Genomic DNA, 13,416 nt, shown 5'->3' with positions numbered 1-13,416 from the left:
TCAGAATTACCGCTGTTTCTTGATTTTCACCTGGTAAGAGCGGTTTTCAGGGCTGATCGGCCAGGAACGAGAACCATGGGCCGCAAGAAATCCGGAAGCAAAAGTTACCGGTCGTCCAAGTCCAAAGGCAGCGATGCGCGAAGAATTTGTCGCAACGAAAACGGGAACGAGATCAGCCAGGACGAAGCGTTCTGCCAGAAGATAGACGATCGCGAAGCCAAAGATCCGATCGACGTATTCTCGCGCCTAAGCTGTCCTCTGGTTCGACGAAACTTGCCGGACGACCTCGACGAGAGCGACAAGGAAATCGAGAGTTTGGAGTTGACCGTAAAACCTCGATTCGTGTTCGTGTCGAGCCTCTGCGCGGTTTGCTTGGACAGATCCGAAGTGTTGTGCGAACGTTGTCGAATGGTGTCGTACTGTTCGTCGGCGCATCGAGACCAAGGGTGGAAGGTGCACCATGATCTGTGCGAAGCTTTGGCGGAAATTCGAGCGTCGATCTCGTCGACCGTGTCCGTCGATTCCGAGGACCATCTGGACCCCGAACAGTATCGGGTCTACAGGCTGCGGTTGCTGGCGATTCTAGAGTCGAGAAGCGGCAGACCGTTGCAGCTCTGGGAGAGAGAGATCGTTCTGTATCCTCGTGTGTGTAGAGTTTGTCACAGCTTCGGCGAGAACCTAGTCTGTTGCGCGGCTTGCGGGATGGAGTGTTACTGTCCGAACCACCGCGAGGAACACGAGAAATGGTGCAAAGAGTTTCGGGTGTTGCGGAGATGTTTGTCCCTGCAGCACAAGCACGGTTGCGTCGAGCCGAAGATTCCGAGGCGCAAGCGACGCGAGTTCGTGGCTAACGAGAACCGAGAACGAGTCTCGGATATTGGTTTCGACGAGCTGATGCATCGCGTATACGGAAATTGTTTGTACTACCGTGAAATGGACGGTTACACGTATTCGATGCTGTCCCATTTGTGTACGATTCCCTTGACCACTTTGTACGCGATGGAAATTTCCCGGCCCGAATGGCGGGACAAGTCGGAGCTAGAGGTGCACGTGCTTGGAGCGGAATTCCAGTTCGAGGGCGTGAACTTGCACGTTTGGGAGAGGATGTTTCTTCATTTGTTGCCGAAGTTGAAGAGGCTCCGGGTGACGCTGGTCGGCCCGGAATTGCAGTTGCCGAACGGCGTGCCGGTGCATCTCTTGTCGCGGGTGAAACTCTGCTCCGAGTGCAAGGCCGCCGACAGGGCCGTCGTCGTTCGTTTCCGGCCGGGCAGGCTGTATCACGAGATGACGCGATCAGGGTCGCGAGCAGATGCGGAAAGGCCCGATATCATCTGCGCGTTCAATCCTGGCCTCTACAGGAAGACTGGTTTCGCCGGGACAGATACGTGGCCGGAAACGATACGGGAATTTTCGAAAATGCGAACGCCCGTCGTCGTCACCTCGTACACGGAGCAAGAGATCTTTTGGGAGATCGATCGAATGAAGTCTATCGATCGGGACGTCGATGTTATCTTGGAACCGCGACGGAATCCCTTCGCGTCGGTGAAACCAGACCGAAATTTCGTCAGCGACCACACGAATCCGCTTATATATAAGAATTATTACGTCGCTGTAGTCGAAGGTAGATCGCCATCATCGTAGATTCGCTGTTTCATTGTTAAATAAACCTTTTTTTTTATTACCGTGCATTTACAAACACTCTGCGGAATGCTCTATCCTAGAACCTACATGGAACGGCGTGCTTCCCGTATCCGCTGCGCTGTTGGCGGATCGTTCATGTAGACTTGTAGACTTTTCGACGACGGCGGTCGATGCGACGCGTGTAACGAAGAATCGCGATCGTCGTATTAGTCGCAACGTCGTACAGTGGGGCAAACTGACGAATTTTGTGTCAAAATCAAAGAACTTTCGATAGAAATTAGATAGGGAGATTGTGAAATGAGATTATGAGGAACGTTTTTTAACTTTGAAAATCTGCGTTAAACTTGCAGAATTACAAGAAAACTTGTGATTCATCCAACACCATGTTTCGGTTAGATTTTTCTCTTGACATGCTATACATTATTTCAAATCTTGTCGTAAAATTTGTCTACAACCATATTCTGAAATATTTTAGCTTTAATCTAAAAGAAATCATCGCTCTATTGATTTTGACACAAAATTCATCGCTGAACTGCGGATCTTTATGCAAAATGAGAACGTTCTGCATTTATTGTGGGAAACAGGAATAAAATAAAAATTGATTTCACCCCTTAATTTCTAAATTTTTCTAATCTTTCACTGTTTTGCATTTCACCCAACCAATTTCTTCTCATAAATGCATAAAGATCCGCAGCCGATTCATCATTTTGCCTCACTATGCGTCGCGCCGGAGATTCTCGACAAGGAAACGCCCTCGACGCGTCGCGAATAGAGGACAGCAACGAGGCTTGTTGCACGGGTTTTGGTTAGCACCGAACTCGAATCACGTAGAATCGAATTTCGTATACATATATACATATATCACAGATGAGAACGCGGTACATAGATCTCGCGTCGTACGAGAGAGGAAAACACGATAATCGGCTTGGACGTTCCGCATTAGAAGGAACTATGTTTTTACAGTTTTCTCCGACTGTCGGACAACTTAAAATTTTATTTAACGAGCGCGCGTTTAATCTCCTAGGCTGCAACGAGCAAACGAGTAGACGAACAACGAATACGTTGCGCAACCGAATGTTGTCGACGATCGATTGGATCGACGCGTCAGATAAATAATAGAAATCGCAAAGCAACGAATTAAAGATCGGGGTTGTTGGCGCTCGTAAAGATGCGCGTGTCGTTACGCCACCGAATACTGTGAAATTCGCGGACTCTATTTATGTACATTGATTATCATACGCGAATATTCCCGAGTCGACATCGTATGCGACGAGTTTGACTCGAACAATTTTATCCGTATAATCGTTGGTTGTTTAAAGTATACGGGGTGAGTCTCCTAACGTGACGACTTCAAACAACTCCTAAATTATTTGTAGTACGAAGAAGTTTTTCAAACAAATTTTGCATGATTTTCAGATGATCTATTTTGATTACTTTGCTTTTTTATCGAGATATGCCCAATATTGTTCTCGAATTCGAATAAAGTACCAAATTCTCCATAACAAAGTGTTACATCAACTAAGACTTAAAATGAATAGTTCCTAAAATATTTGTAAGACTACTTCAAGCAATGCTTGAACTCTGGTCTATTATGATTGAACGAAGAACTTTTGCTGGTGCAGTTATTGCGACACACGTACTAATAATACGTTCTCGCATAGATATGGCTAGTGTTCCTGATTCCTCAACATTTTTCATTTCTCGAGAAATGAGAAATAAGACTATATTTCTCGAGAATTTTTAATAAAATAAAAAAATATTGTAAAACTTATGATATTTGGAATATCGTTGATGATATTTATCGAAAGCGCAAAAAACATTAACACAATGTTTATTCCTGTCCAATATTTACATTAGGATGGACCTAAGCTATACTTGGAGAAAAATTTTTATCGAGATAGATTGTTCCTTTAGATGAGAAAAAAATTTGTGCAAAGTATTGAGATCGATCGGATAAAAGGATGACGTGGCACACTTAAATTGAAAATTTTGAAAATTTTGAAATTCACCTTAACTATGGAACATGGCACATCGTTGGATTTATCTCTTTTTTCTGAGAATGGGAATATAGAATAATTATATGACCTCCTTTAAATAAAAATAACGACGACCTTGAAATTTCGAAATATGATTTCCAAAAAATTTTTTTATTTTGCCATTATATTTATCTTATTGAACAGTGCAAATTTCTCCTTCGACATTTTTTCTCCTTTGAAATACTGTAATTTCTCGAGAAATGAGAAATAACCAAATATAAAATTACTCGAGAAGGAATTCTCGAGAAGGAACACTAGATATGGCCACATCATATGGCATTGATGATTCGCGACAAACCTCATTCTTAATGTTTAAACAATGAAATAAGTTTGAGAATATCTCGGCAATTATTAATTCTGAGCCTTATTTTAAAAACTGAAGGTGACACTCATATCTCGATAAAAAAGCAAAGTAAGAGAGAACAGATTATGTACCTGGAGACCATGCAACGTTTGTTTGAAAAACTGGTTCGTACAACAAATAATTTAGAAGTGATTTGAAGTCGTCATGTTACAGGACTCAGCCTGTATATCGGCGTGTAGGCACGCACGCGATCTCTAGGCTTTGTACAAAGATTAATACAATAAAATAGCTCGAATCGGATCGGATCGGATTGGATCGAGCGTCGTACCAGCGGCCAAGACGAGGAGCGTGAATTATTTACAGCGAAATAGATCGACGGTGCGCTTGCTTGAGGGAGCACTTTGCGTCGGATGATTTGCGTACGAAATGACGAAACGCGAACGCGGACACGAATACGAACGCGTTCCCCATCTCGGCAGCGTGGCCGTATAAGTGGCAAACTAATAATAGAACGTGCGAAGAACGAATGTCACGGAAGGTATCGAAAAATGGGAGGAACGTACGGAACGGGAAGAAATGAAGAAACGAGAGCGAGAGTGGAGGTTGTTGTCGTCGAACGATCAAAACTTGGCAAGGATCGAGAGGACCACGAACGGCAACAGGGATAAAATAAGGGAATGTCGAAGCGTGGTTGCTGAGCTGGTTATTTCGTAAAAGTAACGATGGTACGTGTCATCGCAGTGAGATGGCCAATTGTTGAAGCAAGCCGCGTACGCTACCACGTGCGCGATGTAATTCTGTTCGAAGGTACCGCGAATCAGGTGAGAGTACGGACCTGCAATCAAAATGAAAGAAAATCACGAATGTCGAATAAACGACACAACAGCCTTGGGTTACTCGCACTCCATTTTCTACATAACTGGTTACATGGAACTTTATATATGATTCTAGCGTAAATAAATTTTTATTCGATGCAACTACTACTTTAATGGAAAATAGATAGATAGTAAGTCCTCGACTTACGCGGTTAATAGGTTCCAGCGCTTTCCGCGTAAGTCGAAAAACCACTCCGAATTATTCTTCAATTTTGTCACCGACTGCTCCCTACTATTTTAAGTGTTTCATTTGAAATTTACTTCGAATGACACTCCCTTGACTGCTACTCCCTTGACTCATTTTCAACAATTTTGTATACTAATTATATTAGAGGAATTTCGGGATAGATGCACCATTGGGCGAGATGCACCAGTTTTTATTGTGGCATACAGGACGATTTTAAACTGTTTTTCGCGTGACATTTACATCGTTGTAATCTATTCAAATGACCTCGTTTCGAAGAACACGTGTATCACATCATTTACATAAAAACTTCTTGGTGCTCCGAACTCCTGACGAAATATTTTTGTAAGTAGTAAGTGCAAATGTGTTATTACGTTCTTATTGTATGGTTTTAACAATAAGTATCGATTTAAATAGTGACAATGGTTTTTCCTTTGCGATTTTTGACATTCATCGTGTTTCGACAAAATTTTTTTGTACTGATTCTTGTTTTTGTATAAAGTATATAACCCCGTATCACGCAGCTTAGAAACGGTGGGGGCGCAGCGAGCCCCTATCATGTCTCACTCCTGTATCTACTCCCCACTTTCTTGAACCAATTAGAAAACTGGTCTTTCCGCGGGGTTACTCTCTCGTGGGATATAATTTAGGTACCGGCTCTCCCTCAATTTAGGGATAAACGCACCAGTAATTTATGTAAGTATACTAAGAGCAGTCGTTTTCGTCAGGAGCATCTCTTTTTCAATTAATTACAAAGCGATAAATTAGAGCTGAGATCATAAAGAGTCCTGAAGATTCTGATAATCATTGTATCGAATGCTTAGAAGATTATTATTCAACCACATCTATATATAAAGAAGATTGGATTTGTTGTTCCGAATGCCTCAAATGGCTCCATGAAACATATACAATGTATACGAATTTATGTAACATGTGTGGTAGAGGAAAAAAAAGAATAGAAGTAGGGAGAAGAGGCCATAAATAAAGAAGTGCGTCTATCAACAATTGTGTCTAACTCCAGGCCCTAGAGAGAGATGCACTTTTTCGATCTTTTTTAAACAGTATATTAATATAAAAGTTTTACTCATTTTTAACGTTATATTTTATTAAAGAGATTTAAATGAACAATTCAACTATGCCTGTCTACACTTTCAATTTTTTTTCATAAAATTTTTATAAACAGAAAACAAAATGTGGTGCATCTATCCCGAAATTACCCTAAATATAGCTCTCAAACGTTGTGGAACTTATATTTGTTTTTAACTAAAAAATACGACTTGCATAAATAAAAAAGAACCAAATAAATATAAAAACACGTTTCATTTACATCTTCCTTTCAACAAAGGAGTGCAAAGGGTTAATAAGGGTTAATGTATGTTCTCATTTAAAAGGACAAGGGTAGCACAACTTAGTTAGATATGTAATATTGTCTTTGTCGGATGATCAGAAGGTCCAGTTACGTATATTATGCAAGCGAAAAGGGCCTAATAGAAGAGTTGAAGTGCCCTTAACTCTTCGCACATTTTTTTCGAATGTGATACGACATCAGACAAAGAAAAATGTAGATAAAACGGGTTCTTATATGTGTTTGGTTCTTCCTTTATTGATTTAATTGTCTTATTTCTTAGTTAAAACAAACATAAGTTCCACAAATATAAATTACAACAAAGTTTGAGAGGTACATTTCATATAATTAGTAAACAAAATTGTTTAAGTCAGTCGAGAGGAACTGTCCTTCGAAGTAAATTTCAAACGAAACACTTCAAATCGTAGGGAGTTGTTGGCAACAAAATTGAAAAATAATTCGTAGTGCAAAGGGTTAATGTTAATGTCGTTGTGCTGGAGAAACTGGCAGTTGAGTTGAGTTGTGCTAGGCAATGAATTGCAACTGTGCAATTAACTTAAACGTTAATTGCATGTCCACAACTATTATTTATCATAACTTCTTTATTTATTATTTTTTTAGAATATGTAATCTACACAATCTGCACAATCTGCACAATCTAGCACAAACTTAGCAGAACTCAGAACGACAGTTTAAATTATTTAATTCAACAAGTGGGAGACTAACTTCTAGTAATTTTGACCTTTACTCACCCACTGCGTAAACTCCGACGTCTTCGCCCCCGTGTGTTTCGGTCTTTGCGTACATGGCGGCCATATGGGGGTAGAAAGGTTGGTTACGCGTCTTGTCCTGATCCAGGTTTCTCCACGTTTCGTTGACGTTTTTGCTATCGTTACGTCGATGATAAAAGTAACCCGGCCCGTTCGCATAAGTGAGCGTTTCGTAGGTTTGCAATTCTTTCACCTTGTTTGGATCGTTGGCAAACCCAAGAATATCGTTTCCCCTATTCGGGTAACCATTCATTGTGAACGAGTGGGAATGATCAGCGGTTACGATTACCAAGGTTTCGTCTAGATTGACTTGTTGGAAGGCGGCCAGTATAGCTTCCTCCAGTTCCGAAACTTCCGTCAACGCCAATTTCGCGTAGTTCTGGTGATGAGCTATATCTATTTTGCCGCTTTCTACCTGTAAAGCATCGACAAAGACAAGGAATAAGGTAAAATGCTCCAAGTGTGGACAAGCCAAAATGATGCCGATATCTGAACAATTGAATTTTTATAGTAAAACCAACAATTATAAGAGATTAAATAATTATTTCATATATTCTGAGGCCTCTCTCTTAGCTACAAGTAGATGTGAATATGATTTGTTTACGACATCAATTGAAATTTAAAAATAAATTCAAAGTTTATCTGAAAACAGTATACAAAATATAAATCACCTGCATTTATAGTTTGAACTTTTATTAGAAAAAAAGATATAATTTAAGCCCTTAGGCAAAAAATAATTGTCACGCACAATAATATTGATATTTTAAAATAAATTGGCAATCATCCGTAACTTAAACAATAATTATTAATTCAAATATTAGATGTCCAAGTTTAGAACTGTTTTGAAATATCAGTACTCCATACTTGGACGCGATGGCAGTAACTGTCCAACTATAAGCTTATTCTCGATGTGTATATGCCTTAAACCGGACACGTGTTTGCGTCCATTATCAATTCGTTGTTTTTACATTTAAATGGCAAATCATTTAACTAAATGTACGTATAATTAGTCGTCTATTAACTTGTAAAAAGGGAGAGATAAGACAATTACACAACAAATTAAAGATGTTCGGTTAAAAATCAATGATAAATCTAAAAAAATAAGGTCTAAAGCAATTAATAAAAATAAAGATGAAATTAAAGAAGAGAAAGCGAAATTATACACTCAATTAGAAAATATGGAGAAAGAAGTATTATCTCCTGAAATGATTGCTTTACAACAAAAAAAATGAAAATTAAACAGGGTAGAATTTAATATAATAATATTTTGAAATGTAAATCATTAAAGATTTACTAAAGTTCGATGTTATCGATATAATTATATATAAATTCAATTTGTCTCGGTATAGGCTTTACGTCTGTCCAGGTACTAGCGTAGATGGGTGTTAATATATGTCCAACTATAGGTTAGAATTATTCTCGTTAATACAATTAAAATATTAAACTAAACAATGATTTTGGAATTTCAAATAGCTTCACAAAATCTGAATTTTATGTTAAAACTCTTGAAAAATTATTTTTGTTTATCTAACCTGATAAAATTACATTTCCCCGTGGTACGTTTCTTTCTGTTTCGACGTACGTACAAAATCGTTTAAAAGTACTGTATACATATATGATATATACAGTATACAGTATACATACACTCCCGTCCATAAGTAACCGGACACTAATTCAAATTTTTTGTTATTACAGGACCTATATTACGAAATAAAAATGGTACTTGCTAACTTTTTCGAATGTAGAGAACACGTAAATCAAATCTGACCAAAACATCCTACATCTTCTAAATTTTAATTGTTATTCTTACATTTTATAATTTTTAAAATTTAAGTCGGGTAGTTGTTTTTCAATTTCAACATTTATTCAAATAGTATATATGTATGTAATTAATGTTGAATTCAATAATAACAAGTAAAACAATTAAATCAAGCTGGAAGCCTGTATTCTCTAATTACCATTTTGTTGAAGATAAGTTCCCGGTAATTTATGAACGGGACTGTCTATATATTTCTTGTGTCAGTAAATGCGCAGTTTCTTTAAACAGTTTTTGTACATGTAAATTTACTGTTACATAAAAAAATCGATAAATATGCAGTCTTCTTAAACAGTTTTTTGATCGTATTATATGGGAGTGTACTGTATCGTTGATATCCAGTACTTACCATCAACAGAAAACCGTTTTTGTTCTTTCGGAGCAGCTTAATGGCCTGTGTGGTCATGTTGGCTAGAGTAGGCACTTGAGCCGGCCTGACAGCGTGATAAGGAAGATGACTGGAGGCGAAAACTCCGAGAATCTTGGACGTGTTCGCGAGGTCGAGGGACATGAGTTGTTCGGCGTTGGTCACCACCGCACCGTCGGGATTGTTCCGGGACCAAACCTCCGATAAATTTTGACCGTCTCCTCGGGAGCACGTGTCCGGGTCCTGCGGCATCATGTCCATGCCCATATGTTGCGCCCCGCCGCCCATCATCACCTGCGAAGATGACAACGACGATTAATACAACCGGCAAGTACTTGTTGGTTACGGTTACAATAACGAATAAGGTAGATAGCAACGAGGTAAACATCGCGGCAGGAGCAAACCAATGTGATAATTACATGCGACTGTTTATGGTGGAACTGTGACGAGAGAATAACGGAGCACATAGAAAAAATCAGTTTATACTAAAAGATTCGTCATTCAAAGGCGTGCAAATTTTAGTTTAAAATTTTCGTCTGGGCCTAATACTCTCGGAGAGCTATTTTCACCCCCTTAACACGAATGTCAGCAGCTACAAAGAAACACGTGTCAAATATTTTATTAGTTTTATGCCATACGAAAATTGCATTAAAATCGGCGTGTTACGATTGGGTAACTTCCCTTGTAAGAAGCTAGGAGCGGAATTACCTGGAAGTTACTGCCAGGCTCGTCTTCGACGAGTTGCCTTGCTATATCCTTGACGCATTGCTTGTACTGTTCCGGGATCTCGGTGTCGCACTCCCAGTCGCGGTTGTTGGTATGCGCGTACAACGAGGCGGGTGTGGCGTGCGTGATACGGGTGGTGGTAACGAACCCTGAAACCAATCGAATCATTTTGCCTGTGGAAAGCTGTTTGAACGACGAAGAAAACGTTCAGGCGAGCGTAACATCTGTTGCTGCCTGGAAATACGCCGCATGTCACAATTACGAAAAATTTGAGTTTATGCGTTCATTGAGCTTTACAGTTTACAGTATAAGATACATCCCACGAGAGATTAACCCCGCTTCGCGCAGCTTAGAAAATGGTGGGGGCGCAGCGAGTCTATCATATCTCTCACTCCACTACCCACTCCCCACTTTCTTGAACATATTAGGTCGAAGATGCGCAAAGACGAACGAAAACTGGTCTTTCCGCAGTGTTACTCTCTCGTGGGGTACACTTTAGGATTTACGTCTTTACCAGAAAAAAAATCATGAAAATAAATTCGAGGCTGAAAAAAATAATGCAATTTAACACTAAACCTACTACGGGATTAGAGATCTTTTATTTGACAATTATTGAAATTGTAAAGGTGTTTTCTCTGGGGAATTTATGGAATATTATTTTTTAGACTGCGGATCTGTATGCAAAATAAAAATGTTTTACATTGACTGTGGGAAGCAGGAATAACATAAACATTGATTTCATCCCTTAACGACTTAGTTACATTAAAAGCAACATTACAACATTCTTGAATTTTCTGAATCTATTACTGTTTTATATTTCACCCGACCGATTTCTTCATAAATGCATAAGGATCCATAGTCTATATATCATAGTAAAAATCGCACAAAATATAAATCAATTTAATCTCGTTATGTTTATAATACTATACACGTCAGTTACTTTTGATAGTCGGTAAGGTTAGTGTTAACCGATGTCCTATGTATGTCCAAAGCATTAGTGATCAAAACTTTAACCGGCGATATCTCGAAAGTAAAAGTATGTGACACGCGGCGTTCTTCCTGACAACCACAGAGATTCAGTCATTGCTCTAGGAACGTTACGAGCGTTACGCCCTATATAAAACGGAAGGTCGACTCGTGACCTTCTCCGACGTGTCGTTTTCGCGCTCGTTTCGACAAGGTCTATTCGATACTGATGTTTAACGTTTAAACACCGGTAGTTGACCATGAGCTGGCCCGGTGGACAGCGGCGCGGTGGGGCACGGTGTGGGGCGTGACAAGCGACGAGTGGTGGAGCGACTCTAGTTGCGAGTCGCGGGTCGCGAGTCGCGAGTCGACAAACGAGACACGGATCGGTAACGGTAGAAACACGTGTCGGACGCGTATGCACCTTTTATCTAAGAGTACCTCGTGTTTCGACCTATTCTCGGCCGAGGTCAAGGGCAATCGAATTTCCAACGACTTCATCTTCTTTTCGAACGATCGTGACCATCTGTGATCGTACTCGCGTACCCGTGTACCCGCGTTACCCGATAAACGAGCGCTATTGTTCGCACGATCTGTCGGATTCGCTGATCGAGGGGACAGAAACCACTTACCGGTGTCCATGCCTGTCTTTTGCGCCCAATCCGCGACCGTCGTCACTTTGCTCGCTTCGTTGATCGCAGGGTCGCAATGATTGTACTTCGCTTTGCTATCCAAACCGATCATGGCGTAACGACACTTCACACCGGAGAATATCGCGGTAGCTGTTCCAGCCGAGTCCGGCACTTGTTTGTCCGTGTTGTACGTCTAGAAACAGAGAGGACCTTTCGTGTATGTTTGTTTAAGTTTATCGGGTATAAAGCAATTCGGCGTGTCGACGCGGTATCACGGTATCGCGTTATCACGGCACGTACCTTGGCGAAACCCGTGTTAGGGAAATTTTCGAAAACCAATTTGTATTCTTCGCCAGTCGTTCCCATCGTTTGACCTTTGAATATACGACCGGCCGTGATCGTAGATATTCCCATTCCATCGCCGATGAATATCAGTACGTTCTTCGCGCGTCTCACGTTCTGTCGAATAGCCAGATTGTCTTGAAGATTCTTCTGTCCCGACTTCAGCCAGAAGGACATTTCTGCGGCAAGATGGAATTATCGGTCGCTCGTTCGATGTCTCGAAGCGATCGAACGGCGCGGCGCGAAACGAATTTCGAACCGAATTTATCTCTGCTTATTTCGTAGAAGACGATTCGCGAAATCGTCCATGATCTCAAAAACGGAGGTCTATTCGCGAGGCTTCGAGAGACGAGACCGTCGACGGCCGAGATCGAAAGTAACGACAAACCTTCGTAAGTGGTCGCGTCTCGAGGGAGTGCGCTGGATCCGAGAAGTCCCATCAGGACACACACGATTACCAGTCGATTCATTTTGCCAACGCTTGTCTCCAAAGTCTGCAAAAGATAAATCGATCTGATCCAGTCCCGTGCGAAACTTGTGGACGACGGTTTCCCATCGATTTCGTATCGTTTCAGTCGTTCTCGTCGACACTGTGATCGTTAGGCAGCGGATCTTTTTCGAAAATAAACATTTCTACCTGAATCGTGACAAACTGGAGTGAAATTGAAATTTAGTTTCTTTCTTAAGCCTTATGTATAGTCGATCAAAATGTATAGATTATTTAAAACCTTTCTGTATTTAACATGTTTGCACGAATTCTCATTCTAACGCTATCAATTAATATATTAGCGAGTCAAATGAATGGACATTCAGAGAAATTTTGTTGAAGGAAATACAGTAAATGGGTACCCGGTTGACTACACAGTAGGGTTAACGCGTTCAATAGACCGAAAACGATGTGACAGTGTTTTTAAATTGTTCCAGTGCCTTCACTGTTTCAAACGTCATCTACTCACTTTTGCCATAAACAAGTACATAAAACCCGCAAACTAATCACCGACGCGACACGGCGCGGTGGTTGCACGGCCGTACGAACGAACGAACGACCGGACGAGAAGGGGTCGACGAGAAACCAGGCGACTCTCTCGAAAGGGAGATATTCGGGTCAGTCGGCGAATCAACGAATTTGGCCTGACACCGTGTGCAGTGCAGAACGTACGGTATACCCTAATCCTAATGGAGCAATCCTGAGTGAGCGATCACGCACGAAACGCTGCAAACCTGCTGCGTCCAGCAGCGAGAATTCAAAATCTCCGAAAATTGGTTCGTCGCGTACCTTTCGTTCGTGGTTTGAGATCGGTCCGTGGATGTTACGGTGCAGAACGTCGTCAGGCACGTGTCTCGGGGCGGACCATTCTTCGAGAAGCGTATTTGCTTGAATGCACGGCGATTCGAGGAGAACGAGCCAGCAC

At 41.0% G+C, this 13,416-nt stretch overlaps 2 protein-coding genes across 3 annotated transcripts in view; one reads left to right on the top strand and one right to left on the bottom strand.

The window, feature by feature from the left end:
- Positions 1-1,741, top strand: part of LOC143221817 (uncharacterized) — a 16,323-nt gene extending 14,582 nt beyond the window's left edge. For both annotated transcript variants that reach the window (XM_076447396.1, XM_076447397.1), the window contains one exon: positions 51-1,741. In XM_076447396.1, the coding sequence (XP_076303511.1) occupies positions 76-1,641 (1,566 nt within the window). In that variant the 5' untranslated portion in view covers positions 51-75 and the 3' untranslated portion in view covers positions 1,642-1,741. The remainder of the gene's footprint in view (positions 1-50) is intronic.
- Positions 1,650-13,416, bottom strand: LOC143221816 (alkaline phosphatase 4). Its single transcript, XM_076447395.1, has 8 exons — positions 13,281-13,416; positions 12,393-12,498; positions 11,963-12,183; positions 11,663-11,855; positions 10,047-10,213; positions 9,321-9,632; positions 7,138-7,570; positions 1,650-4,816 (listed from the first exon to the last, which is right to left on the bottom strand). Exons 2-8 carry the CDS (start codon positions 12,472-12,474, stop codon positions 4,602-4,604), a joined length of 1,623 nt encoding a protein of 540 aa, XP_076303510.1. The 5' UTR covers positions 12,475-12,498; positions 13,281-13,416; the 3' UTR covers positions 1,650-4,601.

The sequence above is a fragment of the Lasioglossum baleicum genome, chromosome 3 (genome assembly GCF_051020765.1).
Source record: "Lasioglossum baleicum chromosome 3, iyLasBale1, whole genome shotgun sequence".
NCBI classification, from domain to species: domain Eukaryota; kingdom Metazoa; phylum Arthropoda; class Insecta; order Hymenoptera; family Halictidae; genus Lasioglossum; species Lasioglossum baleicum.
The sequence above is the reverse complement of the archived record's forward strand: the minus strand, read 5'-3'. Positions and strand labels throughout refer to the sequence as shown.

Excerpts from the sequence above, each read along its gene's own strand:
- LOC143221816 (XM_076447395.1), bottom strand. The coding sequence starts at position 12,474 with ATGAATCGACTGGTAATCGTGTGTGTCCTGATGGGACTTCTCGGATCC. Across the intron at positions 11,856-11,962 it reads CTAACACGGGTTTCGCCAAG|ACGTACAACACGGACAAACA; the intron begins GTACGTGCCGTG and ends CTCTGTTTCTAG. Across the intron at positions 4,817-7,137 it reads CGTCGGAGTTTACGCAGTGG|GTCCGTACTCTCACCTGATT; the intron begins GTGAGTAAAGGT and ends TTTTGATTGCAG.